This window comes from Chelon labrosus (assembly GCF_963514085.1).
Source record: "Chelon labrosus genome assembly, chromosome: 7".
NCBI lineage: Eukaryota > Metazoa > Chordata > Actinopteri > Mugiliformes > Mugilidae > Chelon > Chelon labrosus.
Genome location: NC_140343.1, coordinates 17,876,895 through 17,904,866, shown reverse-complemented (window position 1 = coordinate 17,904,866; position 27,972 = coordinate 17,876,895). Strand labels below are relative to the sequence as shown.

Sequence of the window (27,972 nt, the reverse complement as noted above, 5' to 3'; positions counted from 1 at the left end):
AAATATTTTGTGGTCTTAATCGATCAAACACCAAAGTCTATCATGGTACACATAAGCACAACTTTTGAGAGTTTAAGATTTTTCTTAAATTACAGCATTGTGGATGAAGGAAACCTCAAGCTTGAGGTCCCTTTTATCTCTGTACTAACGTGCACTCTGTCAGACTTCTGGGTTTTTCCCTGTAAAGGTTTTGAAGTTAGAGATGGAAAATAACAAGTCAGAGAAAATCACAAAAAAACTGGGGTAGTTTGATAAGTCTGAGTCTGATTCTCAGTCGGCTCTCTGAGGGACTACAAATATAAGCAACCAGTTCAATGGAAAAAGTGGGGGTCCTGTGTGAGGTGACTTCTATCATACTAAAGGTGTAAGTTTGTATTACTACCCTAAAGATAAATAGTATCTAAATAAGAGTTTTTGATGGGGTGAATTCATTTTGTGCATCTTGATAAACTTTATATTTTGTCATTACTGCATCAGCAAGTTTAGAATTACTGTAACAAGTGTCAAGGCCAGCGGAAACTTAAGTAACTAGGTTGCTGTGAAGTAGTAGTCGGCATATTTTTCTGCATTTTTCAAAGTAAAATGTCACAGGGTGTTGTCTGCCGGGCTGAACGCTTGAGTATCTGCCAACAGCAGCACGTTTAATGAGAGCAGGCGCTTAGCACACTGATGTGTACAGTCAACAGAACATTTGTGGTGAATAAAAACAGGCAACTGAAGTAGGACATCAAAGTACTTAAACGAATGTTCAAAGTTTTTGCATTTGCCAGAATACCACCAAAGTAGGTCACTGGCCTCTTTAAGATATTTCACATGCTCGACAGAGATCACTTTAGTCAGAGCAAAGCGAGTCGTCTGAGCTACACCTTATAGCGCACTGGATGGTGTCTTGAAAAGACGGCTCTGACAGCATGAACTGGTGAGTTTTATCTGAACATATGTTATAGGGGAACTTCACGGTTTGTGACATAGCTAAAAACATTTAACAAATTTATAACTGAACATGGTGTGATGATGTCATTTGAAATCAGATGCTCAGATCAGACACGATGCGTGTTAATCTAACCTGTGACAGAAATGTCTTTTCTCTTATCTGCCACAGTTCATGCGTCACAGAGCTACTATGACTGGAGACTCTTGCACTTCTGTAAATGTTATCAGCCACAAACACACTCTGGAAATGTTGAAAGCCTCAGCCAAACGCTGATCTGCCTCCTCATGTTAGCCAGAAGACTGCTGTGCGCCCGAACTCAAGATGGCTGAGGTTGGTTTTGAAGATCACTTTGTGTACGTAAATTCCCATGAAGAGATTCAAAAGAGATTACAAAGAAATAATGTTGTATTTATGATAAGAAAATATTTTGTTCACAGATGATGTGTGGGTTAAGAAAGATGAGCTGAGCTGAGCTGAGATGAATTTCCTCTCTGCCATTTGGAGATGCCTGATCATGCTTCTTACCTTTTCCATCCAGCGTGAGTTTTAAATCCATCCATCCATCCATTCATCTATCCAGATAATTACTATTAGCCTCTGATGCAGTACAGTCCCCGATTCAGTAACAACACTGTTCTGAGCTCTAAACCCTGGCTTTTACCACAGAGATGAGGTAAAAAGCATTTCAAGATTCACATAATCATGTCCATTACAGTAATGATGCTCCTGGGATATGCAGTAAACATGACAACATCTTTGCAATCTTAAATCTAAGCATGTTTCCTCAAACTTGTATGTCTTTTTTCGCTTGTGGACAGGTTGCCCTCTGCGGCCAGCTGGTTGCCAGATCTTCAACAGCCTCGGCCACCTGACAGTAAAGCCTGCTTCAACCTTCCTCTTGGGCTCCAACCTGACAGTGTACTGCCACATCACAAATAATCGGTGGAGACAAGAATGGTAGAAGAAGACAATAAAATTCATATGTTTGTGTCCCAAGGAGAAAGGAGATTTGGGGGTTCTCATTAGATGCACGTACATTTGAACTCCTTATGCAGAACTGTGAAAGTTAATTTTGTGGTTTTTCAGTTTGCAAGTCAGGGTCTCAGATAGACGCCGACTGATACGTGTAGCAGGACTACGTGCGCAGTCTTTGTCATTCATTTCAAAACTGTACTTAGCTTTGTCATGTTCTCCCTCTTGAGAAGAAATATTAAAATTGTAAATTATAAATATTATAAATATAATTATAATTATAAATATTACTGACCTCCAGGTTCGAAATCTCCCTGGAGCTGAATGGCAAGACTGTGGATCGGTGGAAGAAAATCAACAGCACCACCATGATGTTCAGTCTTCCTCATGTATGGACGCCAAAGTCCATAGTGCTCTGCAAGCTGAAGGTTGACCGGCGGTCTGAGATTGTTAATGGACTGGATCTGCACGGCGGGCGTATGTACAGCTGGCTCTGATGTCTACAGTCATATGCAGTCAGGACTGCTTGAATTAAAATATATATATATATATATATATATATATGATGTTCACTGAGGAGGGTTTACAGTACGTGTACATATCTCATTGCTAACGACTTGACACGTAGCTAGGTCATAGAGGGTCCTTGTTTGATCTCCGCTATTTAAGTCTGTGAAGGTTCTCAGTCATCCAGGTCATGACATATCTAAAAAGTGTTTTGAAAAGGCGACTCGACTTGTAGAGTTTTTTGAGAAGACGTTAGAGAACTGAAGAAACTACACGGATGAGTGGTGTGTAAGTCCAGTTGCCTTTTTTTAAACGCTTTTTGGATACTCCACTAGTTAAATAAAATGAAATCAAGTTCTCACATTCACCAGTCACTGCACTCCAGGTTTACACCTTAATGTATAGCTTCATTTTTCATGGGGGAAACAGACCAAGAAGTATGAAAAGACAAATGATAACAATAACAAAATATTTTTGTCTTGCCACAAACACAGATAGCCAGACCCCCAAGAAGACGTGTGAAGCATTTAAATGATTTTGTTTGTTCGAAATAAAACTGTCTCAACTGTCTTCAACATATTACAGTAATATTGTAAACCCACGGCAGGGCTAAAAATAATCTTTTTCCATTCTCTTCCCTTGAAGTCCCTCCAGATAAACCTGGAAATATCACCTGTGAAACAACAAGGAGCTCGGACTTCATGGACTGCTCATGGACAAGAGGACGGGAAACTTATCTCTCCACGTCCTACAACATTTCAATCGAGAGGTGTGTTGTTGTTTTGTTTCTTGTTGTCACACAGGGCAACGTGCACTTTTGAAACCTCACTGTTAAGGCATGTTTTCCCATCAGAGAAAACAGGACCCTGGTACATTCAGATCAAATCCAAGACGCTGAGTCTATCACTGTACCACGATCAATGCTAGACGAAAACACTAAATACCTGCTGAACATCACTGCTTACAACCACTTTGGGGTGTCACAGTCTGATCCCTTCATCCTCTCTCTAAAGGACATAGGTAAGCTTTCACTTAAATATAATATTTCAACACGCTTGATGAACACATCTACATAATGATACGTTCTATTTATTTATTTATTTCATTAAAAGTACCAGGCTGCTTCAGAAATGAATCACCCTGTGAAGTGTCATGTTCAGTCAGTTGTTTTATGTTCACAGTTTGAGTAATTTGACCTGATTATCAGCCAACTGTCTTTCCGTTTTTGCAATTTATCTTTGAAGGGAAACATGGCTCATTGCCTCGGGCCACCTCCCTCACTGTTTCAGTTTTAGCATCCACTTTAACAGCCTTGACTTTTTCAGCTATTGCTGCATTTGTAACTGTTTTACTGATTGTTATGGAGTACTCATCACACAGCACAATCACCATCGTCGTTTGTGTGGACATGTTCTGTGTTCCTCTGTGTTGCAGTGGTACCTGAGACCCCTCACATTATGCACATAGAGTTTGAGAACTCCACAGCAGCCGTGCTGCAATGGAAAACCACTGAATCCCGGGCCCATCTCAGACCCCACATCAGGCTGTGTGAAGATAAGGGTCCATGGGTAACATAATGTTAATATACCCGTGATAGCTTTGCGTTTTTTTTGTTTTTTTTTGTTGCTTTATCAGGCAGGGTACAGTTGACCTGATCTTTTAATGTTTTCAGGAAGAGAGAAACGGAACACAACTCAGCGAAGGTCTGATAAGTGTGGACGACCTGAGGTCTCTGACTGAATATGAGTTCCAGATGAGGACATGTAACTCAGCGCCAGAGCTCACACTGACCAACACGCCCGGCAAGCGGTCACGCTGCAGCAAATGGAGCCCATCTGTGAGGAAGACGAGCCCCGGCAAAGGCGAGCTCACAATTCTTTCTTATCATGTAACAAAGCCACTCTGAACGGGATAACATGAGAGTTTGCTGTCACTCATTCAAAACCCAGCACTTGTGGTTCATCTAATCTCCAGGTCCATCTCAGCAGTTGCATGTGTGGAGGATGTTTGGCAGCCAGGGAACAAACGGGCGGCCGGTAGTGACTGTTCTGTGGAAGGTAATGTGTCATCACTATTCATTCACCCTGGCTTTTATTTTGACATTGCCCATTTTGTATGTCTAATGCTAGAAAGGTTTTATTCTGATAGATCAGTTTGTTTACGACGCAGAAAGACTACGCTGTTCGGTGATTATGAGGAATAGATATTTTTAGAGGTTTGTTTATTTGCCTCACAGAAGCTTAGATCATGAGATTGCTACCACTTTGTTTTCACACAGCACCTCATACGACCAGGTGACAAAATGTGGTCGAAGAGGCATCTACTGTAGCAGGAACTAGCTTGACGGTGGTTTTGAGTACTCTGGCAGGTGTTTTCATGTGATAGTAAACCGTGCAAGATGCATTCACAAAACCTATGCACTGTATGAACAGAGATCAAAATAAGGAACAAGTTTAAAGGTGTTGTCTGGTGTGACCCCATCACAAAATGACCTTTGGATTCTGTTTGGATTAAACATAGGGGATATGTTTAAAGGGAGGTGGTAGGTGGGTTTTACTCACGCAGAGTTCAGTCTTGTGTAAGGCTAAGTTCACTGGTAGCCATAGCTACATGGTGATAATATGTGGCACTGATTACCTTGTTATAGTGTCTTGAGATGTGAACAGGAAGTAAACTTGGACAAGGTCCAGTGCAACTTTGACCCCACAGTTGCCCCAGTCTACAGACACTGTATGAACAAACTTATTTTTGTGGCACAAGTGGGATCTGTTTTTTAAAGTTGTGGCTGAATATATTTAATTGGGCTTGCTATCAGTCCTTCCATCTGACTCTTAGTAATAAAGCAAATCATATCCCAATATCCCAAACAAGATGTTTAACAAGTTCTGAAGTTTAAGAGTAAAAATTAAATGACAATTAAACTCCTCCCTAGCCTCCACCTCCTGAGGATTACAGCGGCGATGTTCAACAGTACAAGATCTTTCTGGATAATGACCAGAAACATGCGGTGACCTGTGATGCAACTTTCAGAGAGTTCCAAGTAGCAGCAGAGGTTCAGACACTGAGCATCTGTGCTGTCACCTCATATGGAGTGACTCCACCAGCTGATGTGGCTCTCGGACACTCAGGTACAACAGTATCACACATAAAAGGTCTTCAACGCTGTGGAGAAAATGCCTGATAATTCTTTCCTGCCTCAACTCTTCAGGTGTTTTGGGACCTGTTCTGGAAGAGTTGGCTCCCACTGCTGATGGCAGCGCTGTGCTCGTCTCCTGGTCATGGCCGAACAACACACACCAGTCTGAGTTGTTGTACTATGTGATAGAGTGGACAAGTGTACCTACTTCAGGCCTGCAGTGGCTAAAACTGGCCAAAGATCTTAAAAACACATCCATCACAGGTACGCAAGAAACTGAGTATCAAACAAACACATATACATAACAAAACAAATCACATAAAACGACCCATGAAATGTCACAAAACATTTATCAGCCAAGAGATAGAAGAAGAAATTCAACTAAGATCCAACGACGACCTCTTGTGGCCATTTGATTAATTACACTTTTATCATAACTGATCATTTCTTACTATTAATATAGCTGAAGTCAGGGGGCGATTCTAGGGTCAGACCTTTAGGGGTGCTGAGCACCCCCCAACAAAGACTGGAAAGACAACAATAAATGAGAGAACACATCTTCTTTTAATGTCAAACTACTGTATCACGCTATCATTTGGTTTAAAAAATAAAGAAAACAAACTGCATTTAAATGAGAAGATGAGGTAGGAACAATAAGTGCAAAACAAACTTAAGGTCAATAAACGTCAAAAAAAGCAACCCCTAGCAAGCTAACCTCCTGACTACCAGGAAAAAAAATATTATCCAATCACATTTTTTTTTTAATTCCCCAATCTTTGTAAGGTAATTAGAATGCTGAGAAAAAATAAATAAATAAAATAAGTTTTTATTTTTAAGATTTCATATAACTTATGGACGACATTTTCCTTAACAAGAAAGAGAAAGGTACCAAAGCCCCACCCCTTTACATTTGTTATCATTGCAAAAGCTGTAGATGTCCTCTGTAGATAGGCAGTATTAAACCTTAAACCTTGGCTTTAATATCAACACATATGCACAAACCAAAAGCTTAATATAAACTGCGTGGTTGATTGACAACCTGCACTATTATCTTATCAGAGAGAGAAAAAAACGTCAGCTAGCAAACTCCTACTGAACAATAACAACAACAGTAAAAGTTAAGGCTGTTGCTAATGACTGTAAGTAAATAGATCGTTTGGTAACTTAAAGGAGGTGTGTGCGCGCTGCGTGCGTGGGGGAGGGAGGGGTAAACGAGAGAGGTGGATCATACCACTGGGGGGCTTGAGCACCCCTAAAATCGGGTTAGACACGCCTATGGCTGCAGCCATTGAACATGAGTAAACCTTGATGTTGCTGAAATAAAGTGCATTTTACCTCTCTTATACTCCTTCAGGTTTGACTGCAGGTGTGAGGTATAATGTGTCTTTGTATGCTGTGACCACCGGAGGCGTCAGTGCTCCATCATCCAGCCTGGTCTACTCCAGAGAACAGAGTAAGAGTAAAAAGACTCTATTAGCATGTGCTGATAGAAGTTTACTCTAATTTGAGTGTGAAAATTCAGCTTTTGTTCGTTATGTGATTGATCCTGCCCTGCCTACAGGAGGGATTCAGGAAAAACACACCATGTGCATACTAAAGCAATTACTCTCTCTCTGTCTCCATGTGTGTCTCAGAGCCAGTTTCTGGTCCCAACATGTCTGTTCTGATCCATGAGGCCAGGCGGATCCTTGTCCAGTGGGACGAGCTCCCTGTAGAGCAACAGAGGGGCGTTATTATAAATTACACCATCTACTTCCAGAAACTAGACTCTAGCAGCGCAGAATTAAACGGTGAGCACCTAAATATAAATATGAATAGAAACGTTATGGGGGCATGTGGCATGTGCATGTGTCATTGATTAGGTTAAAAAAATACCTGGTTACCTCATGGCAAATAATTTTATTTAAGCCCTACAAGTGAATATGGGTGGGCGGTTTTACGCCCATAATATACAAAGTAGTGGGTGGCAATAGAAACTGACAGACAGATGTTTAAAACCCAATTCATCCTGTAATCAGGCCGACATGGGTACATTGGAGAATATTTTTGGAAATTTGGGCAAGCTTATTTCAGATCTGCTGAACTTCTCCTTCACAATAAAGTTACATGCTGATTTAATGTGGAGGTTTAGAGGAAGCAGCTATGACTGTAATTATCACGGGTCCTGCCCTGCGTGCTGCTCATTTAACCATACGTTTTGTGTTTGTGCTTTACCCAGGAGAGGCAAAATCTCTCTATAGCGCCTGTGTGTACACGTGTGGGAATTTATACATGCAGTAGTAATATGTTGTGTGTCTTAACAGAAGCCATTGTTATATAACGGAAAGTGTGCGACCAGCCTTCCATTGATACTCCCCTCCCACAAAGCGTCAGTGCATCAGCAGGGTTTTTCTGCTCTCACTTCCCGTAATGTGGTGAAATTCAAATGTTAAACTGCGGGTGGAGTATTTATTTACTATCATTAATCCCATACTGAAATAACTAAAAGGAGGGGCAACCTAAACCGTACCAGCTCCTCTACTGGCGCAACAACCGTGTCACTAGTCTGGTGTAGTCCTACGCGTTTTGTTTGTCTCAGATCATGTTGATGATTGCTTGAGTTTGTGTCTGGTTCTGTAGAGGGCAAACCTGTGTTTCAAACTCCGGCTGTCATCATTTTCACAGAGTCCTCGGAGTTTTCTAGAACTGGCTTTGACCACAAACAGGAAGCTGTGTGGCTACGTGCACACATGCATCCGTAAAGACTGTTTCGAATCAGCCTGCTTCGTACACTATTTCTGGAACCTCTGTTTAAAAGCACCTGAGAGCATAACCTTTCCTTTAAATGCCTTTAAAATGCGTCTTTAAAATGCGTCATAAAATAACTTTATGAAGGTACACCTGTATCTTCATAAAGTTATTTTTAGAAGGGGTCTTACGCTGTTTTGTTTTATTACTCACATCTCATCACTAGCAGAATCAGACTCTAAAACTTTAAGAGACAAAAAACAAAACAAGCGGGCAAGTTTAGGAAAGTTTGATTTAGGCTGTATCAGCTCATCTGTGGATTTTTCCTTCTCCTTCACATCTTCCTTAAGGAGCTCCTCATGGACTTCAGTAGGCTGGATTTCTCTGGTGCCACTGATTCCAGGTTCTCCAGCGCCCTTGTTCACTTCTGCCTTCATAGTGGATGTCGTCACTATATTTCTTTCTGCCTGGAGACAACACCTGTCCTCCTCCTGCAGCCATCTTTGTTCTTATAGCTGTCTTTCATGTTGGGCCAGAGCAGCTTTAACTTTGCATGCAGCGCTCGGACTCTTTCATCTCCTTCTTTTCTGCTTTGATTGCTGGTTTCTGTTTGACTTTTGGTGCATTATTTACATTCAAACTCCACTTTTTATAGACATCAGCAGACAACTGACATGTCCCAGTTTTTATGCAAGCCTTTTCTTGCTCCAATGTGGATATCTATTCTGCATTTCTGTCTGTGGGATTTTGATGAAACTAAAGCTCGGAGACCTGAATTACAAACTGCTAGGTCCCAAGCGCTAGTGTTTCTAGGACCTGGGTTGGGTCCTTAGCTGATTTGGCACGCAGCAGTTTGGTACTCAGGTGTTCTTTAGCTGCTGTAGACTGCGGTTCGTGTATTGTAACAAGAAGTCTGGGCTTTATGGCGGGTGTCAGTCTGTCCTTTGCAGCAGGCACTTTGAGCATTGAAGTAGACAGTAGTTTCGGTGGTGGACTTTGATAGTTGCAGCAAGCAGGAAGCTGTGTTTGTCACAATTATCCTCTTATCCTTTTTTTTCTTTTTTTTTTGAAATTAATTCGGATCAGCAAAGTTCATCCTTCCATGACTGATTCTTGCCAGGTTGGACATTTTAAACTCTGAAATACTCAAACAGAAACAAAGAATAACCTAACTCTCCTTTGCTTCTCCTCAGTGACAGTGTCTGGATTTGGTCCTCGACAGATGTGGCTGAACTGTCCTGAAGGAGCTCTGGCTCTACAGCTGACTGCATCCACCTCAGCAGGAGAAGGACCACGTGGGAGAAGGATCTCCTTGCTGCCTGCAGCTTCTGCAGGTAAATCTTCTGAAGCTCCTGCAGGTAAATATTCTCATTATGAAAACAACAAATATAAACTTAATTAAGCTTTTTTTAATTTATTTATTTTGAGGCCAACAAACTTTAAAATTAGAAGATTATTTAGGCAATATAGAATTTAACTGTGGTTCCTTTCTTTTCTTCTTTCCTCTAGTTGGCCTGGGGATTGTGATTGCTTTCATCATTACAGTCTTCATAGCGATCATAGCCAACCTGATGTGCTGGAGTTGTGTGAGGAAGAGGTATTAAAAACATGAGTCACGCTCAAAATCTCTCGTTTCACGGATCTGACATCCCAACAGACACCAGACATACCTTCGTAGTGAAGTCTTCTGTGACAATATCCATCGCTTTCTCTTATTCTCGATGTCCAGCAGCCGATTCTGAAAATGCATAGGTTTTGTTTTACGAGTAACAACGACGGAAACCGCTGCAAGTGATTTCATGACATGCCCCGCCGCAATATGAGCTGAGGAACAAAAACCCACTCAATTAACATGAACAGACACGTAAACCACAAAGCACAATTTGAATAAATTGTGGTCAAAGCGATCCATTCTGAACCTGGTGGTTTATGATGTGAAGATACGTTCTCTGGACATGAATATTCATACATACCAAGATGATTTGATTTCGCATGAACTTGGGTTTCACTGTAAATTCTCTCTGCTTCCGTAAATGAAAATGAAATGAATGAAGGTGATCAGGGCTAGGACACAAGGCTTTGATAGGATTGTGGCTGTAGTAGGAGTCAGAATGAGGTTCTTCCAGTTCTTTTGAAGAGGAATATCTGTCTCAGCGACTTTCTTTTAGCGGGGAAGGGGTCTTCTTCTTCAGTCTGTCCATCAGCCCATCTGTGGATGTTTGCCTCTCCCACGCCTTCTCCTCTCCAGAACAGCTTTAACTTTGCAGATTTCCTCCACCTGCCGAGGACTGCATCCAGTTGTTCAACTTTTAGAGCAGCATCTACATTTGACCTCCAACTTTTAGTTATGACAGCTATTACGTAGACATCTACGCAATACCTGTCATTTTTTTCTTTGTCTCTTGCAGCTGACTTTGAGCGTGGATAGGTTTTGTTTTACGAGTAACAAGGATGGAAGCCACTACGGGTGATTTCATTAAATGCCACACCACAATATGAGCAGAGGAACAAGAACCCACATGATTACTATGAACAGAAACCTAAACCATACAGCAAAATGCGTTCAAATTGTGGTTAACGCTCCCCATTCTGGCTCTGGTGGTTTGGGCTTTGGAGATAATGATTTTGCAGTAGTATTATTAATAATGAATGGCTACACACTGCCTGGCCAAAAAAAAAGTCACCACCTGGATTTAACTAAGGAAGTAGGTATGAGCCTCCTATTGGATAATTACTGCATGGGTGATTATCTTTCAGCTGGCAACAAGTTATTTAACCCTAACTGATGCAATGAGTAGCTTCTCATTTCTTAAACAACCATTTCTAAAGACACATCCTGTGATCGTGGAAAAGATGTTGATCTGTTTGAGAAGGGTCAAATCATTGGCATGCATCAAGTGGAGAAAACATCTAAGGAGACTGTAGAAACTACTAAAACTGAGTTAAGAACTGTCCAACGTATTATTAAAAACTGGAAGGATAGTGTGTAGCCTTAAGAAAACAACTAATCAGTGAGGCTAACTGGAAAAAAAGGCTTCAATTTGCTAGGGAGCATAAAGATTGGACTCTGGAGCAGTGGAAGAAGGTCATGTGGTCTGATGAGACATCATTGTCCAGACCTTAACCCCATTGAGAATCTTTGGGATGTGCTGGAGAAGGCTTTGTGCAGTGGTCAGACTCTCCCATCATCAATACAAGATCTTGGTGAAAAATTAATGCAACACTGGATGGAAATAAATCTTGTGACATTGCAGAAGCTTTTCGAAACAATAACCACAGCGACTGCGTGCTGTAATCAAAGCTAAAGGTGGCCCAGTTAAATTTTAGCGTGTGATCTTTTTTGTTTTGGTGACGACTTTTTTTTTTTTGGCCTGGCAGTGTATTAGAGCAGTTTTCTCTGTCCCTATGGCAAAATAATGCTGTTTTAATGTAATTGTTCCAAAACAGAAGAACAAAAACGTAACTGTCTTTCTGTCTTAGGATCAAACAGAAATGTATATCCTGGGGACCTGTCTGGCTAGTTGGAACCTTGCCAAAACCAGGGCACAGTAATGCCATCAAACTACTGGAGGTAAATTCAGCTGTGTTGACCTTCATGCTTCCTTGTTTGTTTGAGAACTGCTGCCATCGTGATAAGCAAAAGGACAATGCCTAGCAACTGGAATACTGCACCAACAAAAGCAAAAGACAGAGAATTGGAATATGCTAAAGTTACAACAAACCGCAGTTTCGGACTGAACAACAAATGTCATTGTTACTTCCTTCTTTCACTCTGACAGGTCCAGCTACGTAGCTTCGCTGGAAAGAATAGATGTGATGATGCATGTTCGATGATGCATGTTCGTCCAATGCACAGGCAACATACAGTATTCATCACTTCAAATGCTTGATTTTGTTTGTCTGATTTTTTTTTGGTCTCCAGCACAGTGGAGGTGAACCATTATTCTCGTTCACCGATAGTGACCCTCCATTGTCCCCCATCATCGTGATCTCCCAGGAGGAGATGGACGAAGTGTACCCCACCATCCACGTCGAAGTGCCTCAGAATGGACCAGGACAACTCACAGTGAATACGCCTTTGGTAATGCCAGACACCACAACAACAATCGGCAGCAGACGAATGGAACACGTCGGCTACAAACCACAGATTTTCACTTTGGCTGCGCAAGGAAAGGAGGTGAACGATGTAGAGGATGTGCAGTGGGATGACCCGGAAACGGAGGAGGAAGACAGGTGTTCAGTTGTATTTGAAGGATTACTGGGAGGCTTGCTTTCGAGTGTGGATGTGGAATTCTCTGATTCACCTCAGGGACTGACTCTCTGCTCTGTTAGTCGTCTCTTATGGCCTAAAACTGCTGAGGGGAGTGTTTTAAATCAAGACTTTTCCCAAGGGAGGAAAGGGACTGAGGGCTGTGTGGACAAAGCTGACTTTCCATCTCTGGATTTGCAACAGGAAGACGTGACTCCTGACACCACAGACACATGCTTGTCTCCTTGTCTTTTTGGGACAACACTAAATGGTGGCTACTTCCCTCAGGTCGCCGCTGCCAGCTGCGACACGCTGAGGTAGGAGGGACGACGGGAATGCCACAAACAGGACAGACTGCACTACTAAATCAGTTTTCCGGAAAGCATTATTAAAGCACCGCTTGCTCTCAGTCACTTTGTTTGAGGAGAAGAAAATCTTCAGGTGATTTCAGATGATCTGTAATTAAAATGAGCACTGGCAATAAGAAAGTTATTGAATGAATTTAAAAGTTACTGTATGTGTTATGTGTGTATGAGTTTGAATAAATTCTAATGATATGACCAGAGGACTGAGGTGTAATGGCACAGACCTCATGAACTAAAATGTCCCTCGTTTCACTAGGATCCTGGATCATAATCTCTTCTGTATGAAGTCAAGTTCTATGTTCTAAAGAGTGTGTGACAGTTAAGTTTTGAAGTTTTACAGTTAATCCCAGTCATTATGACAACATTCTGGAACACCTCTGGCTTTGTGAATCCCGTCACTTCTCCTCCACTGACAACACAAAGTTACCAGGTATTTGCTTTTAGTGATGTGTCTTTACACCGAAAAGATTATCAATAAACGTGTTAAAGATATTCAGGGTATGCAGAGGACGAATCCTGCTGAAATAGGGAGCGAAAACTTACCTGGTGACATACTACATTAGCATCTACTGGACAGACTCGCACACTTTACGCAGACATTCATGGTCTCCAGAGGTTGCATCCTATTGATTTCGCTATGCTGCCCTTTGTTGTCTTGGATGGATTGTAATGCAATTGCAGTTTGGTGGACAAACAGCTGTTTTGTGTGCGTTTGTGTGTGTGTGTGTCAACCACGTCAGTATAGCAATACTTAATAAGGATTAGTATGCTATTACTAATTACTGACCATTGTAAAGACGGAATTTGTTTAACACCAATTTGTTACTGAGCACGTTAGCATGCTGATGTTAGCATAATAATCACCTGCTCATAGGTACAGTTTCACAGAGCTGCTCGGCTTGGTCTTGATATTGGTCTTATTAATAAGACTAATGTTACTGATAATATCTTTATGATGGAAAAAAAAAAAACAAAGAAGGCCAACATTTTAGGCTCGGAGCTGGAGCTTTCAATTTGTAATCAAGACTGGGGTTTTAAATAAGTCCTCGTTAAAGTCTTTGTAACTTCTTAATTCATCCAATATGTAAATTATGTAAATATTAAATACGGACTTATAAGGTTGACTGATGCAAGGGAGTTTGTTAATCGACAGTCGAAAGGGAGGGAGTCGTGGATTAACCAGGAAGACTAAGGGTAGGTGTGATGGCACATCTCAGCAACCTTCCACACTTTGCCCCTGTACTTCCTGTAAACAAAGAGGCATGGGTTAGACACATCTTTACAGGTGAGTGCTGGAAATAGATTAGGAGAGACATGTTGTTGGGCAGCACAGTGGCATGGTGGTTAGTACTGATGCCTCACAGTGAGAAGGTCCCGGGTTTGAATCCATGGGCCAACTGGGCCTTTCTGTGTGGAGTTTGCATGTTCTCCCTGTGTCTGCGTGGGTTCTCTCCAGGTACTCTGACTTCCTCCGGAGGTAGGTACACCCTGCGATAGACTGGCGACCTGTCCAGGGTGTACCCCGCCTCTCGCCCGATGACAGCTGGTATAGGCTCCAGCAGACCCCGCGACCCTTAACAGGAACAAGCGGTTACAGAAGATGAATGAATGAATGTTGCTGCTATTACATGTGCACTATATCAACATATTTAGACATAAAAAAAATTATGGACTTTCTGTATTTGGCAGTAAAGAAGTATCTGATAAATCACTTGCTAGTATAAAGATGTTACAGCTGTCCTGTGTTACTATTACTTCTAATGTTATGTTATTATTGTATTATTGTATTGTATGTCACTATAGGTCAGTGTGTTTTGTGAGCAGAGCAGTGGCACAGTGTGTGAAATTATTCCAAAACATACTCAAGCAGTAGTCAGTTGGGGCTTTCCCTGCTACATTACTGTGGCTTAGTGCACTGTTGGTATCGTAGCTAGTGTGCGCAAGAAGCTTCATTTCTACTCATACACGAACCACCTGCAGTTGAACACCGTTTTATCACTTCCTGAGAGTTGTCTCACTTCCTCAATGATAATCAAAATTTCAGGAGAGCCTCTGTAAGATATCTCCACGTTCCTCGCTCATCGGTCTTTCCAGAGTGTAGCACTGCAGTTACTTTTCATTCAGTCCTGCGTTGAGCTTGATTGTCTAAAGATATAGGGGAAATTCCCCCAATGTGTTGGGCTGTATGGAAAATATGATTATGTAAATGCATCTGAAGGGTTGTTGTGCTGTTGCAACTCCTCCTTTTTTAGGTGTCATTATCTGTATTATCTAAATATCAGTTTCCTCATGCCTCTGTAAAATCAGACCTCCTGTGGAGTTAAAGACAGTTTGATCATGAGCTGCTGTGCATATGTACTGTGTGCTCCCCTAGTAATGATGAACAACATATAAAGAACACAGCATAGTCCCACATATATTCTTTAAGAAAACTATGTAAATAGATTTTCAAGTAACCAAGATACATAACTGAAGAGAAACCTCTAATTGTAGCGCAGATCACATAATTATTATGATTTTCATGTTTTAGTTTCATAGACAGCTAGTGGGTGATCAGTGGCCTGTGTCGGTGAAGCCTCTGTCTCTGTTTCACTGATCTGTGACACAGGAGGTTGTCACATCGCACCACAGGCGGTAGTGCGCCAACACGGAGTCTCCGCTGTCACTTTGAGTCTGGTCACTCTGCCATAAATGAGGATGTTCAGGACCAGATACGACGACGGGTAACACAGCTTCAAACAGCTCAAACAGCTCAGAAGGCAGTCGATCGTTGATATGATGCTGGGATGTGATACTTCGGTGAGTTGGAGAGTTTGTTTCCTCCGTGTTTGGCACAGTCTTGATTTTACGCACACGGAGAGTCGTACATTTGTATAAGGCTCCGCTTAAAATATACACATGACTTCATATTAATGTAGCCTAATTTTAAATTCATTCGTGCCTCCAGTGAAGGAGGAAATGTATAAAACAGCGAACATATTCCGAGAAGAGAACTTTTATGATAAACTTAATCCTTCTTGATTCGAACTTTTTAAAAATCGCTTCATGAAAACTCAGTTGTGCGCATGCATTTGTGAACTTCTGCTTGTTTAAAGGTGAAATAGCAGCTCCAGAGGAAATGTAAGAGACACAGAGGTTACAGTTACCGGTGACTCATGGCGACAATGTTCCAGTCATGGTCCGTTTACCTCGCTGTTACTCTGCTGGCCGTGCAGCTCTGCAATGGTAAGATCATATCACTGACTGTGTGTGTTGGCCTTTTAGTTACCATTTCATATTATTTGAAGATGGGTGTTAGGTAGTTTAGATAAGTCTTTCTAGGAAAACACTGAGGTCATCCTGAACTTGTTTGTTGATTCTTTTCTTTTTGTCATTTGTGAGCACTGGCTCAGTAATAGGTAAAATATTCTAGTAAAAGTGTCTCTTCATCTTCTCCAAAATGAATTATAATTTTAAAAAAGCACATGATCTGTAACATTCACATTTGACATAAGACAACAGGAACGTGTTAGTGTACTCCATCTAAGTTTTTATTTCTGTATTTAGGTGAGAAATCCTGTGTCATCTGGTCCAGTGCTGGACCTGTGGTGCGGCGAGGTTCCACTTTTACGGTGTACTGCACCTTCAACTGCAGGTGCAAGGGGTCCATGTACAGCGACCACCCTCCCAAACCACAGAGCTACAAAATAATGAACTCTACAACTATATATTTTAATGTGACGAACATAACCAAGAACAGGACATACAGCTGTGAGTGTGACTGTCACCCTGCACAGGACCCCTGTGGACTGGACATCTCAGCTGGATGTGAGTATGAAGTGCTCGGGAATGTTTTATAGCTAAACTGGATTGACTGATTGATTGATTGATTGATTGATTGAATTTAACTTTATTTTAATGTCCCACAGCTTTACGGCTGATGATGCCACTAAATAGGCTATATCTTGCCTTTTGCTCATTCAAAACTCGTGTGAATAGACATAAAAATCCTGCAGGATGCTATTCGGTGAATCGTATTTCAGGTTGAGACTTTCTTATCTTTCTCAAGACATGGCTAACTTCAACGTTTTTAAGCTATAAGAGCTGTAAAAAAAAACAAAAAAAAAAAACGTCTGTACTTGGTTCTGCTTTCTCTTATTTGAGCATGCACTGTTCACATGCTGAAGGCTGGGTGTCAAAGCTAACTGTGACGAGTTGCTTATTCTGACCACAGAGATGTGGCTAATTTGAGAGTAGAACAAGCTTGTTTTTTTCTTGTTTTTTTCTTTCACATATGCAGCACGACAGTTCCCTGAACTGAAACATGGGCACAGTCTTATACATATAAACAAGTTGTTATGAAACAGGATTTTACGTTTTAAGAATTAGTACCCACATTTACCAATGGAATAGTTGTTTAAAGATGCAGCCTGTATCATCTGACTTCCTAATTAGATATGTAATGTTGCGTTACAATGAGATCCCATTGTTCTCTACTCAGTGTTTCAGTATCATTCAATTATATTTGGTCTTCTTTGGTCTCCAGACCCACCAGATCGCCCTCAAAACATCTCATGCATCTACAAAATCAGACAGAATGATAGCGGAGATGTGGTCTGCACGTGGGACAGAGGACAGGACACTTATCTCTGGAATACTTCTGTGCTACTGTGAGTCACCAATATATTCAATGAAGTGATTATTCTGCCCATCAATAATATCATAATAGATAATGTACTAGTATATTCTGTCAACTGAAGCTTGGATTTTTGTGTATCAGGGTGAGAGCTGTGTCTGGAAACCACACAGAGCCGCGCGAAGTGCACAGTAAGGGAACCAGGTTGCTGTCATCTAATTTGACTTTGTCCAGATCTGTCCAGCTTATCTCAGTGTGGGTTCGAGCCCAAAATCCTCTGGGCTCTGTAGAGTCCTCCACCACCAACTACACTCTCAGCGACATTGGTAAGACTCACATAAACTGTTAAGGAATTACATTTGTTTGGTGCAACTTGTGCACAGACTTCGTGCATTGTGTCATGAGCAATGACTGTTTCAGGTTGTTTGCCATACTGTACTGTATTCTTGAAATTTACGGTTCAAGCCTGTCTTGTGATTGTTGCACAAGCCCATTGACTTTAATTCATCTAACCACTCGTATGACTGTGTTGATCCAAACAGCGATGCCTCCAACTCCTGTTGTTGGCCGGGTCGAGTGCTCTTCCCGGGAGTGCGCTGTCCACGTGGAGCAGTCAGTGACGACTCAACACCTGGAGATCCAATACAGAGCTGAACATCAGGCTTGGACCACTTATCCTGATGCAGTAAGGATCTTCAACAGCTCACACTGGTTCGGAGGTTGAGAGTTTAGGGACTTTCAGAGAGATGTAGCGAGAAAAATTGCAGTAGGTTTTGCCTAAGACCTTTGAAGATATTCAGTTACTGGATGATCAGATCTCAGGCTTCTGCTGATTCAGAGCTAAAGGCAGATATGAGTGGCAAGCATGATGTGTGCAGATGTACATTAACTCAAAAAGGAGTCTCAACAAACAAGTTGAAATTTGACCTTTTATGCTCTATCAAGTTTTCGTAGAGAGAATTCATAAATGGCTCATTACCACAAGAAACGCAGTATGATATAGCTATAATATATTTATTATTTACTTACAGCATGTGCACATGAGTTCATCTCAGGCCTGGTCCATCTCCTCCCTGGAGCCCTACAAGTTGTACCATTTCAGAGCCAGGTCCAAATTCAGCACCGGCCTCTGGAGTGAGTGGAGCGCAATCACTTCCAGTTGGACTCAAGAGGAGGGTAAGCAGTCGCGTGTTAACCTGCAGTTGGTGAAGGCGGTACAAAGCTTTACCTTTAAGTTTTGGTTTGCACTTCCTGAGTGAAAGCACTACTGATTCTTTCTACAGCAAACTGATTAAAAACGTCTAAAGTTTCTGTGGCACTTTATCAATGCAAGCTACCAGATAACACAGCAATGTTTCCTTTCCTTTGGGCTTTTTTGGGGCAGTTATCAGCTCACTGCTGACTGCCATCAGGATATCTATGAGCCACCGAAACCGGCCTCATTGGGTTGTGCATTGAGACTGCACAAGTTATTACTGATAAGAAACAATGTGCACAGTCACTAATAAGTAGCTTAAGTAAATCCAAATTCATATCAGTAACAGAAGAAAACTGAAGAAAGGCGAAGCAGTGAAGAAAGCTTTATCGGAAAGATCACTGCGTATTTGCAATACAGATGGCGTAGAGATATGAGCCTCTCTTCATGTATGCGAGCTACGATTGCGCAGCAGTGACAGATCATCTCTTTCCACCTACAGAAAGACGTAGTGAATGTCAGAGAAAAAGGCTGAAGAGACACTTTTTGTAAAGGTTGTCTAACACCTTGAAGCACGAATCAAACATTTTAAATTAGGCTCATTTGTCTGTCACCTTCATTTTTCTGGACGAACATATTCTGTTTAAGCCACAGAAGAAATGTTATACTTTTACTTAAATGTGACCCCAGCTGGATTAATGTCATGTTTTGTCCAAGGTATTGAAGGTTAGCACATGAAACGGCTTTAGATTTGAAAGCTCTGATTTATGCTGTTATTCACAAACTATTTTAAGAGAACATCTAGCCAAGAAGACAACAAGTTACTACACTTCATTAGTATTAAAGAAGTGCAGTTTGCTGCTTTTAAAGATTGCATTTGGGCAAATGAGTCTCTATTTTCTAACAGCCCTTAAACTCATCTGCAAGGAGGCGTTCTTAATTCTGATGTTTTTGATTTAATTTCAATTCTTTACACTGGATAGCGAAAAATCAACAAGCTCAAAACCCTTCATTAATAGAATCTAAAAGTAGTTGTTGTTGGTACTTTGTGTAGCTGGGTAACATCTGTACCTCCCGGCTCGTCATTGTAAAGGCAGATCAAGGCAGCAGTGTAGAGACTTGCTGCGTTATTGATTACAGGGTAGAGTGCCCCTTTTCTTTCTTCACTGCATATAATCTACTCTCAAACACTGCTGGTGTTACGGTAGAGGAAAACTACCCACCCTAGTTTTGGCAGCTGATGTCACACTCTTGAAGACGTCAGCAGGTTTATTCTAGAGAAAACCTTCAAAACTCATCAGGAGTGGGTGAAAAAAAAAAATAAAATAAAAAATAAAGGATTTCACAGTAATGTTGGAACTGGTGATGCAGACGCACTCATTCACTGAAAAAAAAACATGTTTTTGGCTGACATCTTGCTGTTGTTGTTCTGTTATTTCAGCTCCGGCCAAAGAGCTGGATGTGTGGTTCACTGAATCTACGTCCGACTTTAAACCCATGACAGTTTACTGGAAGGTAAGTTTTAAATCTTAGCACTGTGTATATTTGTATATTTTCATGAGCATGAGGGTTTGCAGTCTCCCTGTGCTCCCTCTCCCCTTTCTCACACCGTCTCTCTGTGTGGGTGTGCGGTGTCGTAGCCATAGTAATACTTTCTGGTCTCCCATGCGCGCTACTATGTGCTGCACACATTAAAGGTCATCCCTTGACCACTTCTGAGGTGTGACATCCTCACACATAGACGCGCGAACACGCACACGCGCAGCTGCATTCATCTAATGTCACATAAAGACAGTGAGAGGTAAGTGAAACCTGACAGCAGACACCGCAGTTTCAGTTTACAAGAAAAAGAGGAGCTGAACAGAAATGATGTGTCTTACATACTCATCTTGCACTGATGTCGATTTTGAGCTGCTTCTGAATCCAGGGCTCGTTTGCTTTCCCTCCTACTCTCCTCCATCCTTCAGCAGACACGGAAAGCAAACATACAGCACGGCGCTGAAGTCATGAATTAACTTCAAACTTTTCTCTGATTGCAGGAGGCGGGCATTTCGATCTCTAGAGGGAGGATCATAGAGTACATAGTCAGTGTCTCCGGTCCAAACTTGAACGTCATCGCTAACACCAGCGCTGATGCCAGGAGTTATACAGTCCCCGTCCCCTTCTGTGCCAACTGTGAAGTGACAGTGTGGGCCCGCAACTCCAAAGGCCTTTCTCCTCCCGCCACAATAACAACCCGTCGCACAAAAGGTAAAAAAATTAAATAAAATCGTGTGACTGAACACATTTACGCTTGGCCAGATCCCACAATCTCCACCTACTGTTGGCTGGGTATAAGTCCTAAACAAACACCAAAGCTTCACTGGAGCACAGTAGAAACTACAAACAGTTTTGTGACTAGTTAAACTGCCAAAACCACAGTTTTGCCCAGCTGTTATTGTAGTCTAGATTCAGACTGTATTTATGTCAGAATCTGACCTTCTCACTAGCTTTTGTAGTCTAGGTTACAGACGCAGTGGTAACACAGAGTGCAGGGTGAATTTAGTGTGTTTGCATCTTTTTATAGCACATGGCTTGCTTCTCTGTTTGTCAGCCAAGCCCCTACAGGATGTGCGAGTGACAGCAGGCAACCACAGTGTCACCATCTCCTGGAGAAAACCCAAAACTGCACCGCTGCCCGCTAAGTATGTGTTGGAGTGGTACCCGCAGGGACACAAGCTGGAGGAGCTCACATGGGTCCGACTGGGCAACGACAAAAACCATAGTGTCATTTCAGGTATAAAAAAGTTAGACTTTTGTTTGTTTTTCTTTTCTACCACATTATTTTTCATTTTCCTCCGTCATGGCGTTCTTTTGTTCTCTCAAGACGCATCACTTCCTTTCTTTGTGCAGGTATAAGGCCGTTTGAGTGCTACGAGGGAGCAGTGTATGTGTTCTATAATGAGAGCTCATTGAGTCAGACCAGATTTGAAGGCGTCTCCACTTTGGAGTCAGGTAAGCTCTAAGAGGAGTTAAACTGTGTGATTACTAAGCCACACTAGGTATCTCTGAGACAGAAGTACTATTTTAAAACTTTTCTTTAAAATCATCATATGCAATATTGTCCTGCTTGTTGTTTGCAGTTCCAGAAGTTGGTCCATTGGTCGAAGAGAAGGTGGAGGGAAACAACGTGAGAATTACCTGGTCGGAGCTTCTTAGAGGTCAACGCAAGGGTTGCATCACAAAGTATACCATCTATCTAGACAACGGCAGTGGACACCCAACGCTTTGTGAGGGCAAAATTTAACTTTTAACGGAGAAGTTCAGTCTTTTAGTGTTCCCCTTGTCCAATGTTTCCATTTCACATTTGATTGATTATACACTGCATGGGAGATTATCTTTCAGCTGACAACAAGTTATTTAACCCCAACTGATGCAATGAGTGGCTTCTCATTTCTTAAACAACCATGTAGAAAGACACATCCTGTGATCGTGGAAAAGATGTGAGTCTGTTTGAGAAGGGTCAAATCATTGGCATGCATCAAGCAGAGAAAACATCTAAGGAGATTGTAGAAACAATTAAAATTGGGTTAAGAACTGTCCAACGCATTATTAAAAACTGGAAGGATAGTGGGGAACCATTGTCTTTGAGGAAGAAATGTGGTCGGAAAAATATCCTGACTGAAACGTTTGGTGAAATCAAATGGAAGAAAAACAACAGTAGAACTCAGGGCTATGTTTAACAGTGAAAGTAAGAACATTTCCCCTCATACTATGAGAAGGGAACTCAAGGGATTGGGACTGAACAGCTTAAGAAAACCACCAATCAGTGAGGCTAACTGGGAAAAATAGGCTTCATTTTGCTAGAGAGCATAAAGATTGGACTCTGGAGCAATGGAAGGAGGTCATGTGGTCTGATGAGTCCACATGCTAAAGGCGGTCCAATGAAATATTAGAGCGTGTGACCTTTTTTTCAGGTGACGACATTTTTTTTGGCCAGGCAGTGAAATCAGGATTTTTTTTTCTTTATACATATATATATATATTGAAAGATAGCAATAGCTACATTGAGAAATTCATGTGCAGAGGATGTGGCATTGGGTGAAAACACTGTGGTGGGAGGGCCCTTCACTCTGGTTTAAAGCTGAAACAAAGTCATATAAAGACCATAATACGTTATTCAGAGAACATGCAGGACAGTGTCACTTTGTTTTCCTTAGAGGAAGACTATAACTTCTATAATGTTCATATAACAGTCCCTTATTTGGCTGAAACTCAGTACAATGAGGGGATGTTTGCATGTAGTTAGTAGCGTGAGGACAGGTCCATGAGTAACCTTGCTAAGAATGACTCCTCTGCTGTGTGTGTGCATACGTTTTCAGACCCTGTACCTGCAACAGAGAGGGTGTACGTGATCAACGACCTGGCTCCAGCTGTCTACACACTGTGGATGAGTGCTTCCACTGCCATAGGAGAGGGTCAAGCAGGTCAAAAGGTCAAATTCTTCATTGAACGTAAGCGGATTTTCAAGTTTTTTTTATTTTTAAGAAGTAGTTTGACATTTGGGAAATTTATTTGTTCTTACGTAGAATTACAACACTAGAAACCAACACTAATTTCATGCTTTAGTGTAAAAGAAGAGAAGCTATGGCAGAGCTGCCAGTACATGACTCCACATTGAACCAATAGCAGTGGCTTTTATACTCTGTGATTAAATAAGTGAGCTGTAATGTGTCAGGTAGTGCGCTTTATGGGTGCGGTAGGCAAACGATGTTAGCTTATTATCAAGACTAGAAACAGCTCTCTAGACTTGATGTTAAGCTAAGCTACCTGCTTGTTGGCTGTTGTTGCAAGATGCACAAAAATTAAGTCTCAAGGTACTCCGTACTAGAACTGAAGATTAATACGGATAAATAAAGAAATATGTGCTGGTTACATTATTTCACACCAACATTTGGCTGCAGTGTTTAACATTCACATTGACCTTGTTGAAATCAACTTGATTATGTAACAGCACTAAGGCCTGACTTGCACATCTTAAACAAGTTGATAGATTGCATGATTTTAACCCGTTAAGTGAGTAAATAAAACAGAATGTCTTTGGTGGAAAATATAGGGAATTTTGTTAAATGGCCTAAAGATACCTAATAAAGTTTGTACCATTTAACTCAAGTTAAAGGGACCGTTTTTTTTACAACCTGGACCTTATTTCTGGCATAAAATATGATCGTTTACTCACCCATGTAAGTTTGGTGTCATTTGGAGTCGTTAGGAAGATATTTAGATCCAGCAGAGCACAGCGTATATCCATATATTGGGAGTGACTGGGGCACCGAAACGCAGCCTCTAAATAACACATAATCTGCCGTGAAACTCGTTCATTTAACCAATATTTTGTTATGATAAGCTAGTGCTATTCCCCGTTGAGTCCGGAGTTACCTGTTATCTATTCGCGGATGTGCAGCGGTTTGTTGTTCTTTGGCCAGCTGTTCCTCTCTCTGCCTCCGCATCCTCCTTTCAACAAGCTCCTCATCCGTATACTCTGGCTCAAAATGGTAAGGACGTCCATCATAAACAAAGTCATCGTCCACAGCCTCAGAATCGGAAAAATATTCGGCCATGTTGCAAAAAACTAGCAGTAGCAAATTACAGGTAAACAAGCCACGCTCAGAGATGACATCATCCAGGTCAGAGGTTAGTAGGTCAATCTACAGACCCTGGATGATGATTACAGGTAACTCCAGACTCAACGGGGAATAGCACTAGCGTATTATAACAAAATATTGATGAAATGAACGAGTTTCGCGGCAGATAATGCGTTATTTAGAGGCTGCGTTTCGGTGCCCCAGTCACTCCCACTATATGGATATACGCGGCGCTCCACTGGATCTAAATATCTTCCGAACGACTCCAAATGACACCAAAGTTATATGGATGAGTAAACGATCGTATTTTATGCCAGAAATAAGGTCCAGGTTGTAAAAAAACAGTAATTCCCCTTTAGCTGTGAGTTAATTCCAAGTAACTATAATATTCTTTGAGTTTTTATACTGTTACTAATGTTACTAATACTAATACTATACTACCAATGTTATTGTTAATGCTACTAATCTTACGACAGATATTATTGCTATTTTGCCTGTTGTTTTTGTTTTACTTTCTTAACTGATTGCACCAGAGGAGCCACATGTACATGCTGTAGTCCTACATGTTTGTGTTTCTCTGCCACCTGTTTCAGAGGAGACTCAACTATCCCTCCTGCTGGTGTGTGTTGTCGGCTTCATGGTTACACTGTTTCTTGTGTGTCTGTGCCAGAGCTCAGCAGTGAAGCAGAGGTACGTTAGCAACAGCTACTCCATGTGGATTTATAGAAGTGAAAGCCTGAATCCTTTATGGAAAACACACAGCGCCTATGAGTGAAATTATGCTGCAATAAAAAGAAATTATTGAGTTGCCATAAAAAGTTTCCATGCATTTCCACTTCCTCCCTCAGGTTCTGGGAGTTATTCCATTGCCTGATGCTTGATGTTGTACCAGATCCTGCAAACAGCAAGTGGGCAAAAGAGTGTACCCAAGAGAAGGTAGTTATGTTAAAGAGAACTAACTTCAAGCTGTTGTGACACCTTTATTGTTCCTTGAACATGTCTCCCTTTCATTCAGGGCAAGATGAACTTGCAGCTCCAGCTGAGTAACTCCACTATAACCGAGGAGGAAGAGGAGCCCATTCTGGTGGACGTGGAAGAGCTGCCCAAGCAGGACACCTCCACACCCACAAACGTCTCCTCACAGCTCCCTCCTCAGACCAGCTTGAGCCCTGAGACGACCACGCTTCTGTACCCTGTGACCACCTACATCAAGAGCTTCTCCCACGACTCGGACAGCTCCGATCACACGCAGACCTCCCTGGACACGAGCACGACAGTTGACTACATCTCATCGCACGGGCTGGAAAATACGGATGTGGAGGATCAGGAGGAGGATGACGAGTTTACGGACATCCATTTCTTTCCCACTCACACCATCCTCATTGAGCCACAGTTTGGAGGGAAGCTGACCCTCGATGCTGTCAAAATCGACTGCAGTGACTTCTTTCAGAACGGGTAGCGTAACTCTGAAATCAGAGCTCTTAAGTGAGATGCGAACAATATTTTAGAAGTGGAACGCTACCAAACACAAGAGACCAGAGTCAGTGACCTTTTTTTTTTTTTTTTGGATCAAGCGCCAAGCTGAGATGTGCATGAACTACCTCCTTGCTCACTGAAACCAAAAACCATGAGCTTCAGTTATGCAGTATTTTTTATTTATTTTTTTTTTTCAATTCATGCATTACAATGTTTTTCTCTTCAAAACAGCTATGGACACACTAACAGCAAAACTAACAAGAACACAGACTGCATGATAATTATTGTTATTTCTAAACTGAGGCCTCTTCTTGATGCCCCGAAAGGTGTTTCTCACAGACTGGCATTATGATTTATCATGGCAGGAAAGGCTCAGATGTTAGTACCTACCACCAACACGGAAGCGGTCAGTCATTTTATTATTTAAATCTGTACTTTTCCTCCTGTGGCATGTCGAAATGTACTCTGTCCTGTGTAAAAGGCCAGTCACAAATGCATACGCTATTGCAGCCTAGACTGTCCCGTGCTTTTTAGTACATACGTCCTACCTCAGTCATCCTTTAAAAAAGGAAGACGGTAACGTGACCAAATTGGACTCACTTGCATCATTTGTTTACATGTCAGTCACATTTATCACTCAATCACACAGAACTTCACTAAATATTCACATCAAACATCAGAAAAGAGTAATAAGGTGCATTTCTGAAACTGATGATCTGTGATTTTCACAGGAGCCTCAAAAATATATACTAATGAAGTGAGAAACACGTCTGTGGGTGGAAACGCTTTGTTGACAGAGGTCAAATGGGAGTGACCAGGCTAGTTGGGGCTGACAGATAATCTCTCGTTAGAAGTGTGGTGAGCTGATAAGCATCTCAGAGGCGAACTGGCTGCAACAGTAAAAAAAACAACAACAAAAGAAAAACAACTTTGTGTTTCACTCCGGATATGTGAGGCTGCAGTGGAGATGGGCTCAACAAAACCTGACAGTTGATTGACTGGAGAATGTAAGCCTGGTTTAACAAACCTGCATTTCAGAAGAGGGTGCAGACGGAAGGTCAGAGTTTTGCATCAACAGTGTGAATTCATGTCGCTTGCCTTCTGTCAACAGTCCAGGCTGCCAGTGGCGGTGACGCAAGGAATATTTGTCTTACACCCAGTCGCTGTTGAATGACAGAGTCCTGTCGAAGCCTGCTTTCACAAACGTGACGGCGAGTTCACTTCAGAGGCCTCCACAGCTACCAGATCTGAATCCACTAGAACTCCTTTGGAGTGCGGTGCAACCGTCTGCATGAATGTGCAGTTGACAAACCTGCAGAAATGATGTGACCTTAAGAGTCCTGTCAACATGAACCTGAATCTCAAAGGAATGTCTCTACGACGCCATAAACTAAAACTATGTTTAGAGCAAACTATTCCTACACAGCATCGGTATGGTGTCCCTGTGCTGATCGAGTACTTTCACCATTGACATTTAGTATTCTCCACAATGAGATTGACAGAAAAAAATAAATAATATACAGCTAAGGCTGGAGGAAATTTTAAAACATCCAAATTAGCAGGTCACTAATCCTCTTCCTGAGGAAGAATTAAACATTTTTTTACATTTTTGAACATCAAGAGGTTAGAGAAAGCCTGGGATCACTATAAACATCGAGGGTACTATGAACACTTGATCAAATGGTTTAGATACTGTCTGGACCAAAACTGTGCACTGACATATCACCCTTTAGTCATGCTTGCGTCTTGCTTTTCATTTGAATTTATGGTGTTTGCATGTTGCATGTTTTTTGCATGAACTCTTAATTGTGCAGCCAGAAGGAGTTCAATTTCTAGCTTTGATGTCATTTCAAATAAATTATTTTCTGATCGGCACTTCGAGCATTAATTTTGGATGCATTTTTTTCCGCCCCTACCCTTAATGTCTTCGTCTTCTTTTTGCCACACCGGTCTGAAAGGTGGTGACACTGAGGGGGCAGGGTTCAACCTTTCACACAAGTAATTTAAAAAAAGCCTAGCGTGGGAAGTAACCATTTAACATACTGCCATGTTTTTCCAGTTAAACACTGCAGCGTGGACACTCACCTTAAAGAGCACAGGGGTAACTCGCATCAAGAATCCGTGTATGGGGACGTGTGCTTCTAAGCATAAGCCAGACCACAAGTCCTGAAC

At 41.7% G+C, this 27,972-nt stretch overlaps 2 protein-coding genes across 6 annotated transcripts; both read left to right on the top strand.

Annotated features, from left to right (window-relative positions):
- The first annotated feature begins 133 nt into the window (after nt 1-133).
- Nucleotides 134-13,085, top strand: il23r (interleukin 23 receptor). Of its 5 annotated transcripts, none has more exons than XM_084548631.1 (18): nt 134-364; nt 1,103-1,287; nt 1,372-1,473; nt 1,753-1,891; nt 2,208-2,383; nt 3,059-3,182; nt 3,267-3,433; nt 3,848-3,981; nt 4,086-4,275; nt 4,388-4,470; nt 5,346-5,541; nt 5,622-5,813; nt 6,904-7,002; nt 7,184-7,339; nt 9,470-9,634; nt 9,786-9,873; nt 11,757-11,847; nt 12,199-13,085. In XM_084548631.1, the coding sequence occupies exons 3-18, from the start codon at nt 1,413-1,415 to the stop codon at nt 12,844-12,846; spliced, it is 2,709 nt and encodes a 902-aa protein (XP_084404757.1). In that variant the 5' UTR covers nt 134-364; nt 1,103-1,287; nt 1,372-1,412; the 3' UTR covers nt 12,847-13,085. The 5 variants fall into 5 exon arrangements, with proteins under 5 accessions (XP_084404757.1, XP_084404759.1, XP_084404758.1 ...); XM_084548633.1 differs by lacking the exon at nt 134-364 and adding an exon at nt 575-919 and having other exon boundaries at nt 9,470-9,610; XM_084548632.1 differs by lacking the exon at nt 134-364 and adding an exon at nt 581-919 and having other exon boundaries at nt 1,103-1,264.
- Nucleotides 13,086-13,230: 145 nt separating this feature from the next.
- Nucleotides 13,231-27,928, top strand: il12rb2 (interleukin 12 receptor, beta 2a). The gene is made up of 16 exons (XM_084548634.1): nt 13,231-15,689; nt 15,986-16,115; nt 16,437-16,697; nt 17,416-17,539; nt 17,650-17,831; nt 18,048-18,190; nt 18,537-18,681; nt 20,142-20,215; nt 20,740-20,950; nt 21,294-21,476; nt 21,593-21,694; nt 21,823-21,969; nt 23,062-23,193; nt 24,918-25,014; nt 25,173-25,260; nt 25,340-27,928. The coding sequence occupies exons 2-16, from the start codon at nt 16,046-16,048 to the stop codon at nt 25,781-25,783; spliced, it is 2,403 nt and encodes an 800-aa protein (XP_084404760.1). The 5' UTR covers nt 13,231-15,689; nt 15,986-16,045; the 3' UTR covers nt 25,784-27,928.
- The last annotated feature ends 44 nt before the right edge of the window (nt 27,929-27,972 follow it).